Source organism: Podarcis cretensis, assembly GCF_951804945.1.
Source record: "Podarcis cretensis genome assembly, chromosome: 13".
Classification (NCBI taxonomy): domain Eukaryota; kingdom Metazoa; phylum Chordata; class Lepidosauria; order Squamata; family Lacertidae; genus Podarcis; species Podarcis cretensis.
This window is the reverse complement of record NC_137182.1, coordinates 27,233,610-27,255,952: the sequence shown is the minus strand read 5'-3', so window position 1 is coordinate 27,255,952 and position 22,343 is coordinate 27,233,610. Positions and strand designations below refer to the sequence as shown.

Below are 22,343 nucleotides of genomic sequence, written 5' to 3'. Positions count from 1 at the left end.
GCTATTTGGGGGTCTGCATCTGGTGCCAAAATGTATTAGGCCAGCCCTAATCCACAATACTATAGCAATTAAACTTTGCAAGAAGGTGCTTAAAACACAACATTTGCGCTTCCCCTTTTTGATTCAGTCATTTTTTATGAAGAATCCAGGTTAGATTGCTGCCCAAAGCAAAGAATATGGTACGTAGATTGCTAGGAAATAGTCTAGAACATGGGTGGACAGAAAGTGCATTGGGATCTACTACTAGTAGATCTCCTGGTGATTGGCAGCAGATAGGCAAGGGTGTCTGGCTCCCAATGGTTTAGCAACAGTATGATAACAGCAACTTGAATGATGTAAATTGGAAAACTGACTAAAACGGCAACAGTAAAATATGCAGGAATGGTAGGCAAGTAAAATGAACCTTGGAAGGAGAAGGAAGGAAGTCACTGGATATATGGTATTATGTAAAATGTTTATTTTGATGTCTATAATTTGAAAACTTAATAAAAACTATTTTTAAAAAAGCAATAGCAACAACAAATTAACTTTTCTCACTTAGTGAAATGAAAAAACCTAACCAGGGACACATATAAAAAAGCCGCTGTGAAAATGCTTTTTTAAAAAAGTTTGAAAAATATATATTGAATTTGCCATTAGTGCACCATCGCCATCTAGTGCCACATTTGTATAATGCACTTAAAATGTTATATTTGCAGCTGTATAGCAGAGTCCCAGGAGTGCAGTTTGCTGTGAAAAGGCTGTGAGCCCAGTTCAGTTCTGGTACTGAGAAACAATTCCTTAGGTTAATAAGGCACCCTGTTCTTCAGTTCTAACTCCATGTCTTTTGCACCTGGCTCTGGCTGGTAGATCTTGCAAAACAAACAGGCATTGTGGGTCTGACGAGCTTGAAGTCTGCACACCCTTTTGGGAGTGGCCATAGAAAGCCATTATTATTTCTGAAGGCAGCCCTGTTTAGGGAAGTTTTTTAATGACTGATGTTTCAATGTATTTTTGATCTCCTGTTGGAAGCCGCCCAGAGTGCCTGGGGAATCCCAGACAGATGGGCGGGGTAAATAAATTGTTATTGTTGTTGTTATTGTTATTCAGCCTCCCATGGTGAACCACATGGAGAGAAAGCACTGGCCCTAAAATAAAAGACCCTTGGGAAATAAACTGTCTGGGTGAGGTGGGGAGAAATCAAAATTGCTGCACGTGGCCTCCTGTTAATGCTGGTAGCAATACTGGAGGAGCAGCCTGGTCACTTACTTTCGGTTTTCGGGGTCCATGTCGCAAAAGCTGATGGCAGCCAGTGGATAGTGCCGCCGGAAGAAAACCCTGTAGAGAGGAGGCAAAACTCAAGCATGTTTCTCAAACTTTTTTTAAAAAAGGAAAACACCCAAAACAAAACCAATGAGTTACTTAAGAAGTCAGTTAAAAAATGGCTATCCCTCCTTGTATGTGCACTATTCAGCGCTGTTTCCTTTCTGCTGCACTGAAACCCCCCCTACATTATTTGTCTTGCCCTTAGTGGTGAAATTACGAAACTTATGTAATTGATGCAAATTACATTATGGTTGTTGGGACGCGGGTGGTGCTGTGGGTTAAACCACAGAGCCTAGGACTTGCCGATCAGAAGGTTGGCGGTTCGAATCCCCGCAACGGGGTGAGCTCCCATTGCTCGGTCCCTGCTCCTGCCAACCTAGCAGTTCGAAAGCACGTCAAAGTGCAAGTAGATAAATAGGTACCGCTCCGGCAGGAATGTAAACGGCGTTGTTGGGCGCTGCTCTGGTTCGCCAGAAGCGGCTTAGTCATGCTGGCCACATGACCCGGAAGCTGTACGCCAGCTCCCTCAGCCAGTAAAGCGAGATGAGCGCCGCAACCCCAGAGTCGGTCACGACTGGACCTAATGGTCAGGGGTCCCTTTACCTTTACCTTACATTATGGTTACATTACTCCACCCCATTCATCTCAATGCAAAGGACAGAATGCAAATGTGGGGTGGTGGTTGTGGTGAGGATGTAATCAATCATGTAACGTTTGTGGACAGAAAGCCACATCTGTCGTGGATGCTTTAGTTGAGATTCCTGGAATCTCAGGGTCCCCTCCACCTCTACAATTCCATGATTCTGTGGACGACAACAACAGCGGTGGCGAATATTGATCGTATTCACTGGTTTTATTCCCATTTCACACATGGGATGGACCGGCCATTTCCGCTCCTGTCGGAATTCTCTGATAACCCCCTTGGGCGGAAATCCTTGGGTGTTCCCCAGTTCCTGTGCATGTTCCCATTTGCAAATAGACATCAGGAGCACCTCTGCTTTTGTTCCCGACATTGCAAAAGGTCTGCCCTTTTCCCCACCCCCAACAATTTAGCAGAGCAGGCAACTCTGTAATAAAAGGTCTCTTTCCCCCTCTGCCACCCGCTGTCCTATTCAGCTTCCTTACTTCCGCTGGACGTCTGTCAAGGTGATCCCTTGATCAGTCACTTTGAAGTGGACGATGGTGGGCGTAGGCGGGACCTCCAGTTCGAAAGTGGCAGACACGGCTTTCCGAACTGCTGCTTTGCCAGTGAGTGTCTCCATGGTCAGGGAGTGCAGGTACAGGAGATTGCAGACTGTTAAGGCCAGAAGGCCAAAAAAGAGAGAGAGAGAAGAAAGGACGATTAATGACATGTGGCTGCTGACCTCCGGGGGTGGTGTTAATAAATATAAAAATGAAACTAAACTCTCTCCCCTTACCCAAACCCCTCCAAATGGCTGTGATGGGAAAGGTGTTCGGGTTGCTAGTGTTTCTCACTTTTTTTTAAAAAAAGGCCAGATGTGCATTCCTGCAGTTGGACAGCCCGCGCGCGCGCGCAGACACACAGAGTAAGGGGTTAAGGCATACTGGGGAGAAGAGCTACCATCTGTCCTCTAGCCAGGGCATCAACAAACCCGGGTTTGAGGTATCAACACTGGAGAAGAATGGGGGGTGCGGTGGGTGCAGCCTGCCCTGGGTGTCATCCCTGAGGGGGTGTGACATCGCCGCCCCCCCGGGATGCTCTACCTACGCCCGCGGGCAGCTAGCCCTGCCCCCAGGTACATAGCATGCGCACCTCTCCAGGTGCCAGAGCAGCTAGCTCCGCCTCTGAGTATCAATTACTCAATTTGGGGAGCTCTGCAAAACCTTCCTTTTCAGGCAGGGCTTTGAAAACTAAGGCACAGACGATGCAGATCACTGGGCTGCTGCTATCACGGCAATTGTGTTCCATTGTATTTTCATTATTTCTCTTAACTAGATTGTTTTCATTATTTCGTATTTTATAAAAAAAAAATTTTTTTAATGTTGCAAGCTGCCTTGAATCCCAGTTTGGGAGAAAGGTGGGATATACTGTACATTAATTTTATTATTATTATTATTATTATTATTATTATTATTATTATTATTAGCTACTAGCTTGGCTAAGTTTACTTGTGAGGCTGGTCTGAGTAATGGCAAAATGGGATATCTTCACAGCATGCATGTAGCTGCATGTTGACAGAAGAATAGGTGTGAATTTACAACACTTGGCTCCGATACTCCAAACAACCCCTACAAACTGAACAGATAGGTGTGCATGCTCCCATTTCACTCACCTGCAGCTTTCATTGAAACTGGTAGAGTGGCTTCTGAACCCACAGCAGGATTTTCTCTTCCTCCAAAGAAATCTGAGTGAGGTTGGAGGTGGGGAAATCAAAGTAGGAATAAACTAATCAGACAGAGGGCAAAAATGTACCAATTACAACCCGCATTGTTCTAATTCTCATTTCTGATGCACAGGGGAACCATCCCATCAGTGTCTAAAGATGCATACCAAAATAAAAACTAAAGCCGAATCATAAAAACAGGAGTTAGTCACGTTTACTAGTGATTCAAATGCTGATTCAGTTGTTACCTAGCTATCCCCCCCCCCCCCGGTGCTTTAGGTGGGCTGTTTGCCTTTTTATTTTTTGAAAGTGGTACTTGTATTTGTGAGAACTAGAAGATTTTATCATATCACACCAATTTTGCGTCAGTTGAATTGGCTTGAATTTCCGGCCTCAGCTTAAAAGACTATTACAAACCGTTACGTCCCTGAACAATCAGGTTGCTTGATGGACAGCCTATATGAACCTGCCTGAGCCCTAAAATTGGCCTCAGAGGCCCTGCTAAGATTAATCAGGCTGGTGGCCACTGAAGACAAGGCCTTTTCAAATGATGGCCCCACATGTGTGAAATTCCCTTCTCCAAGAACCTGTGGCCGTCCAGCCCCAGCCAGCACATACGGTAAATCAGGAGAGCCTTAGATTCCCTATCCCTCTCCTGTGTCTAGCATGAATACTAGACCGAGCACACCATTCATTTCAGCGCTTCAGTTATTATTTGCTTCAGTTCCTAAACGTACCTTGGCTGGGGATAACCAGTCTGCAGGGCAATGCTAAAGGCATGATGGTGTGTTGATATACAAATGCCGAGAGACTTCCTGTAACAAAGAGATAGAGGAAGAGGTTTGTACACAGTGTTCTTAAACCTCTGAACCCAAAATCTCTGCCAAAATTTATCTTTTGGACTTTATCACTGATCTGCCCAGATGTAAGGGTAAGACAGCGGTCATGGTGGTGGTTGATCTCTTGACCAAAATGTGCCATTTCGTGCCCTGTTCGCACGCCGTGACGGCGGAAGAAACAGCTCAGCTGTTCGTAGAGCACGTGTTTAGGTTGCATGGGATACCTGCAAAGGTGGTCTCGGACCGGGGGGCTCAATTTACCTCACGATTTTGGCGCAAGCTCATGGGGCTGCTCCAGGTGGAAGTGAGCTTTACAACGGCGAGGCACCCTGAGACCAATGGGCAAGCGGAGAGGGCGAATGCTGTTTTACAACAGTATTTGCGGTGTTATGTAAGTCAGAAGCAGAACGATTGGGTAGACAAACTAGCCCTGGCAGAGTTTGCGCGGAGAATGTATCCACAGGGATGACACTGTTCTTTGCCAATCATGGGCGTCATCCAAGGGCCTTCCCCGGGAGGGGGGAGGAGTCGTGGAGTGTTCCAGTGGCCGAACTGTTTGTGGAGGAGATGGAAGCTATCCACAGACAGCTGCAGTTGAATTCGGAAAGGGCTAAGGAGTTATACAAGAAGGAAGCCGACAAACATCGGCGATCAGGGGAGGTTATCAGGATTGGGGACAAGGTGTGGTTGTCCATGCAAGGATTGCCTTGGAAAAGGGCCTGCAAGAAACTCAAGCCCAGGAAAGTGGTTCCCTTTGAGGTGATCCAACAAATAAATCCGGTGGCATTTAAGCTCAGGTTGCCAGAGAGCATGAGAATCCACCCGGTGTTCCATAGGTCACTGCTGTTCCCCTACAGGGAGGGGGGAAGGAGACAGGGTAGTGGGGGAGGGGAAGGCCCACCACCCGAAATGGAGGAAAGGGAGCAGTGCAACAAGGTCACGGAAATACTGGACTCCTGTTGGAGAGGGGGGAATTTGGAATATTTGGTGGCTTGGGATTGGGCCCCGGCATCTGAGAATACCTGGGTCCCGGAAGATAGTATGTCTAACAAAGAACTGGTAGAGGAGTTCCACAATTTTTCCCCGGACAAACCCCAAGGCAAGGTGAGGTCCTTACAACAGGTGTTCGAAACAACAGATGACGAAGAGGAATTCGAAGGTTTCCCAGCATTGGACGAGCAGGAGGAAGAAGACGAAGGCGTAGACTGGGGAACACCAGGACTTGGGGGTTGGAGGAGTGTGTTCGAAGAGATGGATGAGGAAGACAGTAGTTTTGCGGGGTTTTCCCCTACCACCTCTGAGGAAAGAGAAGGGGATGTAGTTGGGTCTCCTGAGCGGGAGGGGGCCTTTGAGGAGGGGTGGATGTCAGGGGGGGGGTGGCAAACGGGAAAAGATGAAAGAACAGAAACCAGCAATTATAGAGAGCCTAAAGAGATCATTAGCAGCCTGTCGTCTGACAGTGGGTCTGACGTAGAGAGGGAGGAGGATGAGTCTGGAACAAGTCATTCTGAACACAGAGGAAATCAGGGGAGGGGTTTCCGCAGACTTGCATGCTGGGTACGGAAAAGGAAAAAGAAAGAGTAGACGCGGCAACTGTGCAACAAGGGGATGGACACTAATTGAAACGCTGGAGATGTACTTTTGAACTTTGTCAAATAAATCAAATAGTTTGGAACTGGCTGGGAGCCCGGAGTCTTATCTATGCCAGCTGGACAGCATTAAGCCTCTGACAGAACCAATGAAGAGCTAACAGAAAACAGTTTTCAGAGATAACATGTTGTCTTTTTCGGGACATTTCGAGACAAACCAGGGTTTATCATGTCACATATCCATCCTTGTTCCTCCTAGGGTTGACCAGAAACAGGTGAATATGAAATCTTGCTGCCATCCTTGGAAACCAGCCAGCTCATTACTTTGGGGATCCATCCCAAATGCTTAGCAAAAGCCAGAGTGGGAACAAGCAGAATGGCTTGTTTAGTAAGAGTGTTAACATTGGACTGGATGGAACTTTGGTTTGATCCAGTTGGGTTCTTCTTAACAGCAAAATGCAGTAACTTCAGAAACACTCATGTTACAACAAATCCTGAACCAACTGTAATGACATTTAACAAACAGATGCATCAGGAAGGCTGTCTTACCAAAATAGGGTTCTTCTTCAGCGCCCTTAAGGTGTACTCCTCGGGCAGAAGACTCAATGAGGAAGTGCCTGATGGAATCACTGCCATCTTCCCCTTTGAAGCAAAAACAAATAGTGCTGAAACGAATTTGAAATGCAACTCTTGCACCAGAGACTTTGCAAAAACTGAACTGGCTTCTAAAAATTGGCTTGTGTCTTTGCATCCTCTTCTGCTTTCGCTTTCCATCCCCTTCCCCTTACTCATTTTAGTGTTATTTCACATTTTTTAAAAATATATTTACAAATTATAAATCACAAGTAGTGATTTGTAAATAAACCCTTTAGTTTCTGAACACTGTTTTGTGTATTCTTTGTACAGAAAGGTGGTATCATTAAAAAAAAATTAAAACAAACAAACATAGCAAACCATATTCTGTTCCTAAATTCTTGGCCTTTTGTTCTTTTTTTAATCACCGATGCTATGTCTGTGGTACATCATTAAACCAGCTGGAGAGGGAGAATTTACTATTTGGCTCTCCCACCTCCCAATTGTTTTACAGACATGGATTTCATTTTATTTTAAACCCAACAATTTATTGTCTCTCATGAAAGGAACCGTGTGATCTGCCACCAACTTTAAGAGCTGTTCCTAAAATCTGTTTAAAGAAATGTTATAAAGAAATGATAAAAATAAAGGTTATACCATTTTAAATATATTCTCAATGTAAGCTGTTTAGTTGGAATACTGAATGCAAAACAAGAGTCACATAGGTAACATCCTATGTGCAGAGACACACAGGCAACACCCATATCATACGTTTAAAGCACATGGCTTCCTCCAAAGAATCCTGGTCACAGTAGTTCACCCTCAAAGAAACTACAACTCCCTGCACCCTTAAAGAACTACAGTTCCCAGGATTCTTCTGAGAAAACCATGTATTTTTAAATGGGTGGTACAGATGTGACCATAGATAGTAGGCACTTCGGAAAGTGGGCACCTTTTTTTCTTTCACACCAGTGAAAGTTCCAGTTTTTTAAAGAAATATTATTCTTTTTAAAGTGCACCCCAGCCAGCAGAAGCTTGGGGAAGACACATATTCTGATCTCATTTTCTATCTTCCCCTTCCTTTATCTATATTGTCAACACTAAGACTGGGAACCTCAGGGCAGTAAACCCCGAGGCAGGTATTAAATTCCTGCAGGGACTTGCAATAGAAGCTCCTGAGCACAGTGGTATGCAGTGAAATTTATCATAGGGGAACACTTAGGGCCAGAAGCGCCAGCTTGTGAGGGGTTTTGGGGGGTGGCGGTGATGTTGCATACATGAGCATCGTGCCTCCCCCCCCCCCCCAAGCTGGGCAGAAGCTTATCGGGCTTTGGGAAGAAGGTGCCAGGGGAACAATCCACTGACCGCACACCACTGCTTGAGCAAGACCAACCCCCTCTCCCCCACGCCCCTCAAAAGGGAAGCCTCAGTACCTGTTTTGCCGCCGAAGACTTTCATGGCCAGGCCAAACGAGCCGCGGTAAGATGTGCTGTCCCGCATGATGAAAGTGCCAGGAGGTTCATCAGCAAGCATCTGGACAGCTGTTTAGCGGCACACAGTAGGCAAAGCATTGCCAGAACCAAAGAAGGGTGTTATTTTATGAAGGCAGGCGGGATGGCAATATCGTGATTAACAACAACAACAACAACAATAATAATAGTGTGTATGGTGCTTTCTAGTGTTCAAAACATTTCACATTTGTGTAAATTCAAGGGACACATTTCTGCAGGCAAAAACACTTTGGATGCACGGCAAGACCAGTGTGGGGCAGTGCGGGGGGAGAGGCTGTGGAGATAGGGTGTGGCCTAGGGAGAATTCTGGAGGGCCACTTTGCACTGAAGTTCCCTGCCCTCCTTGTAATCCTTGCAAGAACCCTGCGGTTGGTCCTCCAGATGTTGTTGGACTCTGGAGGTGGTCTGGGATGATGTGAGTTGCAGTCTAGCAGCATCAGGAGCATAGCTGTCAACCTTTCCTTTTTTGTGGGAAATTCCCTTATTCCAGCGTTGTTTCCCGCTGTTTCCCGCTGCTATCCTGGATTGTTAGATAGCCCATAGGTTGTCCCTGGGACAGGTGAGGCTGCTGATCCCTTATTTTCGAGGCTGCTGATCCCTTATTTTCAAATCTGAAAGTTGACAGCTATGATCAGGAGGGCTATAGGTTCCCTATCTCTTGTATATGTGGACTTGCAAGTGTTCTTCTCTCTTCAGTACTTTCAGAATAAGTGAAGGAGGATTCTCCAGCCTGTGCTTACCTCTGATTTGTAAAGCCAGGGCAGGGGTTTGCTGGGCAGGGCTGGATTTAAATGAAGAGAGGCCCCAGGCTACTCCACTTGCGAGGCTCCTCCCCACCCCCATCCTCACAACTGGGGGGAGTGCAGGGTGGCGAGGCCTCTTAGATTTAGAGGCCCAAGTTGCCCTGTCCTCACATGAAGTCTTGGGTTTGCAATTTTGGGAGAGGGGAGACTGCGGCACTGGGGAGAGGGCAGGCTGGTGAGGCCCCCTAGATTTAGAGGCCCTAGGCTTCAGCCTACTTAGCCTATACATAAATCCGGCACTGTTGTTGGGGAAAGCAGTGGTCAGGAGAGCATCCTTAACCCTCCCCACCCCCACTTCGATTGCCCAGTCGAGTCAGGAAAAGTGGCTGGCTGGAGGTTTGCAAAGGAGAAAGCAGTAAGGGTTTAGAAACCCTCTTTCCTATTTGATGTTTCCTCCCCTTACAAATGCACCCTCTGGCCTCCTGCGATCTTCATTTTGCCCAGGATGACCCTGGGCCCTGCTATATCAGAGGAAGAAAATATGGCTGCGGCTTTGCCCAGTGTTTCTTAAATTCCCTGCTATTCCCTCACCTCCCCCATGAACGCCATGCCTTATTTTACCTTGGTCCCTTGTGATGCTAGGCTTGAACCAATACTTGGAGGTGTCCATCACGAACTTCATCGTTGTCTGGGTTTCTTTTGAATAGCCTGCAAGAGGGAAGAGGATACAGGAAAAGCTGGAGGCAATGTCCAAAAAGCGACTGCAGTGATCAGAGAGACTGATCATTGTTCCTTTAAATTTTAGGTTAGGAAAACAGATGGCTTAAGTGGGGTCTGAAAGGGACTTATGAAATCATAAAGATCCAGGGAAAGGAGACACATTATTTGAAATGAACCATCCATTGAAATGGCTAGACAACAGATTTATGGCAATAAGAGGAAAGTTATCTCTTCACAGAACACAAATTAACCTGTTGAATTCATTGTTGCAGGATGTTAGCCATTGACTGAAGTATAACTGAAAGTAGTTCCCTTAATGCCAGGTGAACGAAAGGAAAATTAAATTCATTTTGGGGTAGATCTTTTAAAGGTATCTAATTCATTTTCACATTCATTCTCTCCCTACCCTCTGCAGTAGGACTGAATACTTAGCTTTCATTTTTTTTTATATAAAGAAAGTTAGAAAGCAAAAAGTGGAGGCTATGCTCTAAGGCTTATTAGGCAGATACAGAGGTGCTGCTGTTGCTAAGATCTCCAAGTCACTTAATCACTGCTGCTAAGCAATCAGAAGGAAGGAATGTCCAGTATTTCTGGTATTGTCTGTGCTAAAGGGATTTTCCCTCTTCCAATAGTACAGGAAAAAAGCCTGTGATGCATTGTGCCTTTGACATGTGTGTGGCTGGTACAAATTAAACAGGGCAAGCCTTTTCTAGTATGGAAATAAAATTATGGGGAAAGCTTCACCAGCTGACATTCTATCTGTCAAGATATCTTTTTACTTGTGCGTGGCCCCCAATTTGCTTTTGGACCCCTTACTTGAGCACAGCTTGTAATATTCTGAATGTTGGATTTTATTTTGCTGAAGACAAACTTTTTATAAACTAAAAAGTTCATTTGGATGAACTTGAACTGTTTAGTTAAAGGATGAACTCAAACCGGTTCCTTTTTGATGGGACAAACTTGAATTAGTTTTTTTAAAATAAACATTCCAAGCACTGATCCTTTCCATGTGTCCCATTTGCAACAAAGTTGTTTTGAAATTAGGGTAAATATATATATAGGTTCTAATCACAGGGGTCGGATGACTTACTGTCCAGAGATGAAGAAGATGAGAGCGAGCTCTCTGAAGATGTTTTGTTGGAACTGCTGGCACCTGAAAATGAGCCAGAACTGGGTGGGACCATCTTCTGTTTGAAAGAACCTGGGTGATTCCTGTAAAGTTTGGAGGACATCTCACTGTCTTCCAGACGGCCGTTGATAAGCACAATGGGCACAGGGGATGGGGAGTTTGTGACGGGTGAAGGAGCGCAGCTATGGGTCTGTCCCTTCTGGAACGGCTGAGATAGGGGAGAATTCCCTTTCTGGGAGCAACTGACACCAGGATAGTAGGAACCTGAGCTCCAGGAACCAAGGGAAGAACCATTGAGGGATCCAACAGAGGAAGGACTTCCCATTGACCTGGTCTGAGGAGTGTCGGGCTCATTGTTGGACAGTGACTGGGAGCTGCTGCAAAAGACGAAAGGAAACACAGGAGGAGGCATTAAGGAAGAGGCATAAAACTATTAGACCAAATCAAGGCCTGCAGGTCTTTCTGGCCTGAAGGGCACTGTCAAGTCACAAACTGTGCCTGCAGAAAGGAAGGAAAGAATTGGGAGTGTGCTTAGAGCACAATCCTTGGAAACTTAGTAACTTTACACCATGATAATTGACAGGTAGTGCAGCCCCACCCACCTGTCACAATGACCCGTGGGGAGGTGGTGAAGCTCAGGATCCAGTCTGTTCGACCAGATCCTGTTTGCTACCCTGTCTTATAGTATGTGGTGCCTCTTATCTTCCAAACTCAAAAATCGCAAGTAGGCAAGGGATCTGCAACAAAACGTTGCGGTGGGGAGTGCTCCAGTTCAGAATTTCAACCAGTCCCTCCTCCCCCCCCAGGATACTCCATTCAATTCCTAGTCCTCTCCCATAATAGTCAGTTAGCATAAGGGTGCCCAGATGATAGAGCTTCTGTACCTTTCATAGATGTGCATGACAAGCTCCCATCTACTGAAAGCACCTCTTCTACACAACTGCTGTTATAAAGGTACAGAAACCCGAATGAGTTAACTTTTAGATCAGGTACAAAGGATTCCCAAGCAACAACTTTACCTTCCAAGAATGTAGCTGGTGTCCGACCCAGGACTTGTCGACAGCAGAGATGCCTCGCTGCACCGCTGCACCAGCCTCCCATGCTGAGACAGCTTCCGTAAGTTCTCCAAGCCTGGGGAGGAAGCCAGGAGGGAGCTTGACCCGTAGCCCTTCTGGTCCTCCTGCGGGATGGAGATGCTTTCGGAGACTCGGATGCAAGCCGGCGACTGCCTCCCTGTGGGATACTGGGGGCCACCAGGATCGTGGCCAACCATGAAGGTCATGTGGCCACTGGAGCGGGTTCCTCCATGGGGGAACAAAGGGCAGTGGTTTGGGGGAGACGTGGAATGTGGAGCGCTGGACGGACTCGCTGAGTTCTGCAGAGACTCCTGGCACTTTGCTCTGGCAGGTGTCATTTCGATGTACTTTATGTCTGGCAGAAAGAAACATCAAAAACCTCAGAAGCAAAAAAGAGCAACAGACAAGATGAAATAGAGCTCAGCAAAGCTTAGTCTCCAACCCTGTTTTTTTTTTAACAATATACCTGTTTCGCTACACTAAGAACCAATATATATTTTCACATCTATATATATATTTGCATTTTGTTCTGTACTTTTGTAAATTGCCCTGGAAGCACCATGGAAGAGCAGTGTGTGTGTGTGTGTGTGTGTGTGTGTGTGTGAGAGAGAGAGAGAGAGAGAGAGAGAGAGAGAGAGAAAGAACATTGTAAAAAGAGCTTCACACTATTTCACACTATTCCTGTATGGCAGGAGGCTGGACTAGATGGGGTCCCCTTGCAACTGAACAATTCTATGATTCAGTAATCCTTGCAGCAAAATCACCACCACCACTGCTCTGTAGAGTGGGGAAAAGCATCCTTCACAAATTTGACTTTCAACAACTGTGAAATGCTAGAGGGGCAGGACAAGTCTGGCTACTCTCACCCTTAAAGCCAATTCTGAGAGGCAGTTAGATAGATAGATAGATAATTTATTACAGTCAAAGACCAGCTCACATAACATAATAAAAACAGCGTTCATAAAGATAAAATATACAATCAGAGCAGATTGCAGCAATAACTCATGAGTTAAAATTGGCTTTCATCAGTTCATCCTGGCTGGCTCCAGGAAAAGGCACTCGATGAAAACCATTTTCACGAAGAGGAATCTGCAAATGTTAGAATTAACCGTGCTCCCATCTCCCCTTGGTTGCCTGCTGTGTGAGTCACTTCCTCAAGAGCTCAAAATTTGGTTGCCCCTCCCCAACCCAATTTGAAGGCTGCTTCTACTCTTTAAAAAATGGACTCTTTTTGTTTCTTTCCCCATTGTTCTCTTTGATCTTTCATGAAAGTTATTGTTTCTTTCCTAACAAGAGAGTTGGATGACTTGGGGGCAGAGGACAGAACTTCTGGTTTAAGGTACATCCACTACCTGAGAGGCAGTTAGATTTGCCTCGGGACAAATCTTGGAGAAACGCCCCAGTTGCAGAAACGCCTCAACCCCTTTCAACCAGCTCAACCCTACAGCATCAAACTGCAAGCAGCTGCGCAGTGACGCTCAAATGTTTATAGCTGCTGATTCTTCAAAGCCGCATTCAAATCATGCCTCTGTCCTTGAACCTGTTTTCAATGCAAGGACCTGGTGTTGGGATACACACAGTAAGAAAAGCAGCCAAGAGCAAGACTCCGGGCATGTGCAGAGTGTAATGATGGGAAATGATGGGGTTAAACAGTAAGTGCATTCACTATGTTGGGTTAGAGCTGAAGATTCCACCTTCAGACAGTTCTTGCGGTTACTTTCGTTTTCCTATTCAGTTCTCTCTTTGCTCAATAAATAAGTCTAGGTTTTGAGGTCTGAAAAAAGACAGGGAACTAAACAAGAATGAGTGGGGTATGGGGCAATCCATCTGGGCTGTCAATAAGAAGCATTAGGCTGACAGGAACTAGGGACAGTGCCTTCTCAGTGATGGCCCCATATTAATGGAATTGCTTACAGCCATTTCACGGGTGACTTTAAAAAGAATTTATCAGCTGGTTTAATTAATTGTTGAGTTTTACTGCACATTTTAAGGAATGTAATGTGGCTTTTAATAGGCTTTAAATGTTTGCTGTGGAATTATTTTGTACCCTGCTTGTGAAGGCAACGGCCCTGAAATGCGTATATAAATCTTTTAAGCAGCAAACTGAGATCAAAGGTCACTCCTGGCTTAATTCCAGGTACTTTCCCTTTCCAGGTACAACGACCTCCAGGATCTGGAAGGCAAACAGCCCTGCCAAAACATGGGTTATATAGAGTCATTCCAGTGCTGATCATTGAGCCCATTACTTGTTGGCACCTGTATGGGAGGGTGTGGCTGATGCTTTAGTTTTTCTCATAGGTCCTGTCTGTACCTGACTCCAGATGAAAAACATCTGGTGACTCCCCAAGAATACATCAGAGGCAAAACCACACCTCAGTGTTGACAATGATCTTGAAATATCTTTTTCTGATATTCTCCAGAGGTGGAGAAATCTGTGACCCTCCATATGCTGTTGGCCTTCAACTCCCATCATCCTGGCCACAGGCCATTCTGACATAAGTCATTGGAGTCCAATACACCTGGAGGGCTACAGGTTCCCCAACCTTGTTATACACAACTACATACATATACATAAAGGTTTCCTTAAAAATAAAATAAAATGGGGATCTTTACTATCACAGCATCAATGAGTTTGTGCAGGATTTGCATAATATTAGTGCCACTTTACCAACCCTGGAGGAATAACCTCATGCGTGGGGGGTGGGAACAAGTTTGCTTTTATTAACAAGTGTGTGACACATTTGTTCAGTTTGGACATAGAGGAACAAAAACTCCCAGTGTTTTTCTTTGCCCAATTCTTCTGGGAAGGCTTCCTATTTCAATCTTTTCTCTCCACTGCAGTTTATCTCTTTCTAGAGATTAGATTGAAATCTGACAACTGTAATCTGCACTGAAGATGTTAATTTTTTCAGTTGTTGCGTGGCAAGTTCCCGCCCCCCACCAGGATAAATAAAGACACGAGACACCATAATTAAGGTTAATTGGGCGAATTAGGCCACAACTTTATTGAATTCAGGAATGAGAGGCATTGGCTTAGGCATTCGTCCTATCGACTATCCGGCTCCAGCCCATTTGCTGGAGACACGGGGAAGGGTTAACACTTTATCTGGGGAGTCTCCTGCCGAGGCACATCGACTAGGAGCTCCCCCGGGTCACCGCTCTGGGGCGTGCCTTTGGCCCACACCTCCATAGGCTTCGGACAAGGCCACGCCCCCTGGAGTCCTTTAACGGACCACCCTTCGCTCACTGGGGGGAGGTGATGGCGTTCCTCCCCCCCCCACATTCTCTTAACCCCTTCTTACCAATGCCTACCGCCAATGCCCAAAAGTTGTGACGAGTTGCTATGAGGTAGGCGAAAAACCAAAAGTCTACAAATTGCCAATTGGGAAAAATTCCTACCATGCCCCTTGTGGCAACAGACCGAAGTCCATAGCAAAGTCAAAGACCTACCTAAAGCATACCTAAAGGGAGGGAGGGTGGGAAAACGTGAGGGCTAGCCGGCGAAAAGAGGGCGAGCCCCCTCTGCGCTGGCCCTAAATAGGGCAGACCAGGCCGGAATTCCCCTGTTCTCGCGGGGGCTGAACCAGCCCCCGCTCATGTGGGGGTAGGCATGAAGCCCGCAACCCCACCTCCTGGGCAAGCCGGAAGTGGCTTTGTGGAAGTATACAGAAAGAGAAGGAATTGTGTTAAACAGGAGGCAAAGTTCTAACCACTTTGTATAACCACTTTTTGAGTGCTCTAAGTACTTCACATATAGCCACTTGTGTGGAACCTGTAGCCCTCCAGACGTTGCTGAACTCCCATCAGTCCCAGCCTGCAGAATCATATTATTTCATTCAAGTTTGGTCAGTACAATTATCCTCACATGGGCAGAGGTAGGAGGAAGACAGAACCTGACAGAACAGAGCTGTGTTTCCCAAACTTGCGTCTCCAGCTGTTTTTGGACTACAATTCCCATCATCCCTGACCACTGGTCCTGCTGGCTAGGGATGATGGGAGTTGTAGTACAAAAAAACAACTGGAGACCCAAGTTTGAGAAACACTGAAATAGAGAGACAAACTACCTATTACTTACAAATCCTCTGTTTTTCCCACCTCAAAAAAAGTTCACAAGCTGCTTTTTCTCCAATAGCAGGGAAGGGGTACCTGTGGTTTTCCATATGCTTGTTGGATTCAATTTCTAATGAGTTCCAGCTAGGATGGCCAATGATCAGGGATGATGGGAGTTGTAGTCTAGCAACATAAGGAGGACCACAGGTTGCCCATTGTTGCCCAACAGGGTTCTAGGTGCACAATTCCCACTTGTGAATCTCTCCTGATAGCCAATTGCATGCTTTTTGCAAGAGGACAACACAGCAATTTATAACCTGTGCACACCCTTTGTGAAATGATGCGATGTGTCTGTATTTTGTACTCTGAAAGTAGTGCCAAAGTACAAAACCTAGCAGGGTGGTGTGAGTCATGCTGCCTTGTTATGCAATGTGTCTCTGCCTTTCCTTCAGGCTTAGCATGACACGGTCATCATCGATGGGGACCAGAAAGCTCTAATGGGCAATTAGCTGGTTCAAGCACCTAGTGGTAGCATGATAGCCACCTGCCAGAGTGGCAGTCACAGAATCATAGAAGTGTATCATCATCATCATCTGGCTGGATTTCCCAACTGTGGAGTTGGAAGGGATAATGAGGGTTATCTAGTCCAACCCCCCACAAAGCCAAAATAAAACTGATAAGTGAACCATATAACAACACATTTAAAAGCCTGCCAGAACAAAAATGTCTTCAACTCCCACCTAAAGGACAGCAGAGAAGGAGCAGGTCTAATCTTCCTTGGTACAGAGTCTTCCAATTAAGGTGCTACCACTGCAAAGGCCTTGCCTCACATCCCTGCCATAGACACCTGCCCTGACGGCAAAGTGCAGAGTAGGTGCTCCCTTTGAAGATGACTGCAGTTGATGAGCGCGTTCATGCAGGAAGAAGGGGGCCTTCAAATTCTCTGGTCCCAAACCATTTAGGCTGGGCTTTATATGATAAACTATGCAGTGCCCCGTGGCTTCCTGAATTTCCTGGGTGTTGCCAAGTGGGTTCTGGGATATCACCCAGGAAATCTTGTGATGTGGGCTGAGACATCATTGGTTACATTTCCATTTTAGATAAGAATATCTATTGTGTGTGCAAACCTTTCCAGCAACATAGAAAAAAGAAGTGTGTGAGATGGAAAGAAGCAATTTATTCCTAGTTTCCTGACATGCTTGGTTATTGCAGCTCAAAGATAAATCTGTGGGGGAGACGACAGTTAATCTCATGTTGCCCTTGGCAATCATCGCAGGGAACACCCTCTGAGACATCACCACTGAGTTTTTAAAAAATGACTAAGCAGACTTGTCTCAACAGGCTCCTCCCCACCCCCAGCCCATGTCATGGGCAAAACACACAATGCTGCATTTAATTGGCACATCTAATCCAATCAAGAAAAATCAATCAGGTGTGTTAGAGGGAACAATCATATGGAGTTTAGATTGGGGGCGGAGGGGGGAGAAACACCACAAACTAGAACAAGTCAATGGATGCATCATACGCCTAGTGGTCACAAACTGCCAGTGAGGTGGTCAACATCATCTGAACTGAACTTTGACAAAGGTCCCATCTGCACTTCACATTTAAAGCAGCTTCCTACCATTTTAAACAGGCATGGCCTGCCCCAAAGAGTCCTGGGAAATGTAGTTTGTTAAGGCCGCTGAGACTTCTCCTCACAGAGCTACAATTCTCAGAATTTTCCTTAAAAATAGCTCAAAAATGTCTATTTTTTTTTTTTTTGCAAATTTGCTCAACAACTTTGGCTAAAAACATTGGATTTTCACTGTTTGAAATATGGCAACCCTAGTGGTTTTTTTTTGTGTGTGTGTGTGTGTGCACGCATGCACACACACACACACACACACACACATTTGTGGTGGAGCAATCAATGATGTCCCCCCCCATCTACAGTCTGAAGAAATAGAATCCAGATCAAATCTAGATTAAAGGTATGGAAGACCAAAGGCTAATACAGTGGTACCTCTGGTTGCAGACGGGATTCATTCTGGAGATCTGGTCGGATCCCGAGGTTTCCGCAACCTGAGGACCGCTTCTGCGCATGCATGTGTGGCGAAACCCAGTCAAATACTTCTGGTATTGCCGCTTTCGCATCCTGAAGTTTACGTAACCAGAGAGTTACGTAACCAGAGGTACTACTGTAGAAGACTATTAGCTTTCCTATCCTTCTGCTATTCTCAGATACAGCAACCTATGAGGAAGAAAAGCCTAAGGGCAGGTGACTAGTCCAGGGAATCTCAACTTCATTGGCTGAGCTGGGAAATTGAAAGCCTAAAAATTATGAGGGCTTAAGGCTACTTATTAGCCTCATGGTTGATTTGGCCCTGAGCTCAGTCACAGATTGGTCACCGCATCTGCTGTTTGTCAGAATGGTGAAACATTCACCACTACAGGTTTACGGAAGTTGTTTTTGGGTGGGAGCTAAGTTTCCAGCGATTTGAGAGAGTGAGAGCTCCTCTGAAGGACACCACGCAATAAACTCCCATGGGGGCAGGCAACAGGGAGAAAGGTCAACCCTCGGTGATTTGGCCCTCACATCAGCTCAGCAGACTGAGCCCTGTAACTCAATGAATTCCACACCTTACCTGGGGATTCTGGCTCCTGTTTTGGGGCCACTGCTGTGCTGCTTTGTGGAACAGCTTGGTTAGGACTCTGGCTTTGGATCGGATTCAGCTGGAGAGGCTGGAAAGTGGGGTCAATTTCCAAGATCAGGCGGTTCAGTTTATCAATGGACACATCCAAAGTGGGAGAGAATTCTGGGCAGCTGTCATTGCCCGTTTCTGTCGGCTCCTCTGGCAGACATTTATCCCCCAAATTTGGGGATTTCATAGGTGTGGCCTCATAGAGTTCCATCTTGGGCAGTGGACCTCCTTTGCCTTGGGTCAATGAGATCTGTCTGTCCCAGCCTTCTACAGAATAGTATAAATACTGCGATGGTGAAGTGTGGCAAGGCGAATAACCATTAGGCTGCAAGCGAGCGTGGTCTTCTTGGGACGAAACACATATTGTCTGTCCGACCCTAAGCACGTGGTTTGGCATCACCCTTGACATCCTTTGGGTGTGAAGTCTTCAAGGATTGTTTATCTTCTCTCTCTCTCTCTCTCTGTCTCTCTCTCTCTCTCTCTCTCTCTTTCTCTGAGCCGCTAAGATGTTGCAAACACCTGCAAACTTTTCCTGGAGCCTGCCGCATCAAAGGAGAAAACCTGTGCAAACAGAATGTTAAAACAGAAGATAAATGGTTATGAGCACTCTAGTAATGCACTTTAGTTTCAGAACGGCAGGTAATGGGGCAGAGAGGGAGAAAGGGAGATTACTTATTTAACTGTAAGCAGAAGAACGACAGTCACCAGTGCATTTCTTCCAGGCAGTGCTGGTGGGGAAGAAAACAGGTTTGTTTTTTAAAAGAAAAGACATGGAGTCCTTGAGCAAAGTAGAAACAATAGATGCAGAGCCCAAAGTTTTATTAACAAATGTAGCTATAACACAGGGGCCAGCAAACTTTTTCAGCAGGGGGCGGGTCCACTGTCCCTCAGACCTTGTGAGGGGCCGGACTATATTGCGGGGGCGGGGGGGGGGAGAGGAGAAATGAACGAATTCCTATGCCCTACATTTTAAATAAAAGGACACATTCTACTCGTGAAAACACACAGATTCCCGGACTGTCCGTGGGCCGGATTTAGAAGGCGATTGGGCCATATCCGGCCCCCGGGCCTTAGTTTGTATACCCATGCTATAACAACTGTGATTCCTTGCAAGTGGACAAAGAATAGAGACCAGTTTTATTAACAGGCACAGAAAGGAAAGGGCAACTCTGGGAAGGGCTGAAGACAGTGCAGCAGCAAAAATGGGCAATTGCACTGATACACAAAAACATAGCACAGATAGGAAAATAGAGATACAGATTAGCAGCCAGGAACCTCCGGCCCACAGGTTTAATTCTGTTGGGTATAATCAACCTTGAATGGCTCCAGTCAGTAGAGGGCAGGGTTGAGAATATAATAGTCAGGTAAAAGTACACTTTTGCGGTTTCCCACTAAAACTCTCCCCCGCCCCAAACTCTGCCGCTTCTTCCCATTATTATTATTATTATTATTACTAATGCTCCACCTTTTCCCCTGATGGGACTCAGGGCAACTTACAGATAAAAACAAGAATTGCTAAAAGCAGAAAGAACTACCACTGAAAAAACAATTAAACATTAATAAAATTTAAAATATATACACATATAAAATCTGCTTACAAGTTGCAATAAAAGCAGCACGGCACCAGTTCTTTAATTAAAACAAGAAGGTATTCAACCTGGTGGCAGAAGGACAGTAAGGACCAGTCTAGCTTCTCCAGGGAGGGAATTCCAGAGACTGGGAGCAGCCACCCAGAAGGCCCTTTCCTGCATCCCCACCAAACATGCCTGTGAGAGGGGCAGGACCAAGAGAAGGGCCTCCCCTGAAGATATCAAAACCTGGGCAGGTTCAGGTGAGCAAATGCAATCTTTGGACTTAATATGTTTGTACTTAAGTCATTTCGGGCTTTATAGGTAATAATCAGCACTTTGGATTGCATCTGGAAACTGAAGGGTAGTCAGTGGAGCTGTTCTAGCAAGACAGTTGTATACAGTGGTCTCTCGGGTTAAGTACATAATTCGTTCCAGAGGTCTGTTCCTAACCTGAAACTGTTCTTAACCTGAAGCACCACTTTAGCTAATGGGGCCTCCTGCTGCTGCTGTGCCACCAGAGCACAATTTCTGTTCTCATCCTGAAGCAACGTTCTTAACCCGAGGTACTATTTCTGGGTTAGTGGAGTCTGTAATGTGAAGCGTATGTAACCTGAAGTGTATGTAACCCAAGGTACCACTGTACTCCCTATAACCAGCCTTGGTCAGCAAGCCGGCTGCAGCTCTTTGAGCCAATTTAAGTTCCTGAGCACTTTTCAAAGGCAGCCCCATGAAGACCACATTACAGTAATCCAAACGGGATGTAACTCGTATCAGCTAACACCATGCTCTTCTGCAGGTGGTCAGAACAACTGTGGAAAGGTTCACCGCTATGTATTTCTTTGTTTACCTTACTTTCCTTGTTGGACCTCAGGCGCACCCATAAAGTTAACTTTCTGCAAGCCTGCTTAAGATACTCCAAAGCTTTCACCACTACCAATGCAAGCCCTTTCAGGAACAGACAAATGGGTGTCAGGCTAAGTTTATAGCTTAGGCTCAAGGCAGGGAGAAGGTAAGGGCTGCAATTGCTGCCGTACGTCATGTCTAGCAACTGTTGACTTACTGCCCTGAAGGCTGATGAGAGAGGCAGATGAAAAAAGGCTTGACGAATAGCCAGGACGTTATGCTCTGGGAATTATATAACTGTTGGACATGAACAAAAACGGCTCCTTTCTGTCCCCCTTTTATCTGGAAAGGAAACTAGAGATCAATGCATTTCAGAGGACTTTCTCCCCCACATAATAGGTGTTTCTGATTTGGGAGAAGGCTTAGTGCCATTTTACATAGATATGTAAGGATTTGCACAATCGGGGGGTGGGGAAGAAAGTTCTCACATTTTTTTTGAACTTGTTCCTCTTTTAAACATGACCCATCTCCTGCCCCTTCCATACCAATGATCTGTTTTACATGCACCGTTGGAAGCAACCCAAGAAGAAAGGAAACTGTGTTACATAGAGACTAGCTATTGCTCCATCAAACTCAATGTTGTCTACACAGACTGGCAACAGCTGTGTAGGGCTCAGGCAGGAGTCTTTCCCAGCCCTTCCTTGAGATGTTGGTGGACTGAACCTGAGCTACAGTCTCCCCCCCAAACCTGCTGCTTGCACAGAACTTCTTCTTTTTAAATCTAATACTGGCTACAGAAGAAGACACCTTTGACTGTTCCTTTCATTGGTAAATTTCTACTTAATAGTCCAGGATAGACTACTGTCTCCTCAATGGTAGGAGCTAATGGTTTAGAAATTATTAGGGATCTCTTAGTGTTTTGGAATGCCCATCAGATGCTGGCAAAGATTGCACATCTTCAGATAAAGGTGAGGTGAGATCTCATTGAATGTTAAGCTTGGAAAGGAGCCTAGAGGTCATCAACTTCACTGCTCTCCCATGCAAAAGAAACCAAGCTTGGGTACAGTCACTCCCTGGAATTTCCAATTACAGTTGTACCTCGGAAGTCAAACAGAATCGGTTCGGGAAGTCCGTTTGACTTCCAAAATGTTTGACTTCCAAAGTTCGGCTTCTGATTGGCTGCAGGAAGCTGTGAAAGCCCTGTCAGACGTTCGGCTTCCAAAAGAACGTTCAAAAACTGGAACAATCACTTTCAGTTTTCGATTGTTCAGGAGCCGGAACGTTTGACTCCCAAGGCGTTCGGAAGTCAAAGTACGATTTTACTCCAAGATCTAAGGAGTGCTTCACTGCATCACTACAATAGAG

The 22,343-nt window shown here is 45.7% G+C and overlaps 1 protein-coding gene and 1 long non-coding RNA gene across 3 annotated transcripts in view; one reads left to right on the top strand and one right to left on the bottom strand.

Annotated features, from left to right (window-relative positions):
• Positions 1 to 22,343, top strand: part of LOC307200378 — a 557,860-nt gene that overhangs the window by 383 nt on the left and 535,134 nt on the right. The window lies entirely within an intron of this gene.
• Positions 1 to 22,343, bottom strand: part of TNS4 (tensin 4) — a 31,586-nt gene that overhangs the window by 4,263 nt on the left and 4,980 nt on the right. The window contains exons 2-12 of one of the 2 annotated variants that reach the window (XM_079948735.1): positions 19,054 to 19,125; positions 18,508 to 19,021; positions 11,774 to 12,185; positions 10,716 to 11,131; positions 9,527 to 9,613; positions 8,085 to 8,192; positions 6,628 to 6,720; positions 4,388 to 4,465; positions 3,600 to 3,671; positions 2,431 to 2,599; positions 1,249 to 1,317 (exon numbers count right to left, since the gene is read on the bottom strand). In XM_079948735.1, the coding sequence (XP_079804861.1) occupies positions 1,249 to 1,317; positions 2,431 to 2,599; positions 3,600 to 3,671; positions 4,388 to 4,465; positions 6,628 to 6,720; positions 8,085 to 8,192; positions 9,527 to 9,613; positions 10,716 to 11,131; positions 11,774 to 12,185; positions 18,508 to 18,973 (1,970 nt within the window). In that variant the 5' untranslated portion in view covers positions 18,974 to 19,021; positions 19,054 to 19,125. The other variant, XM_079948736.1, reaches the window with a different exon arrangement.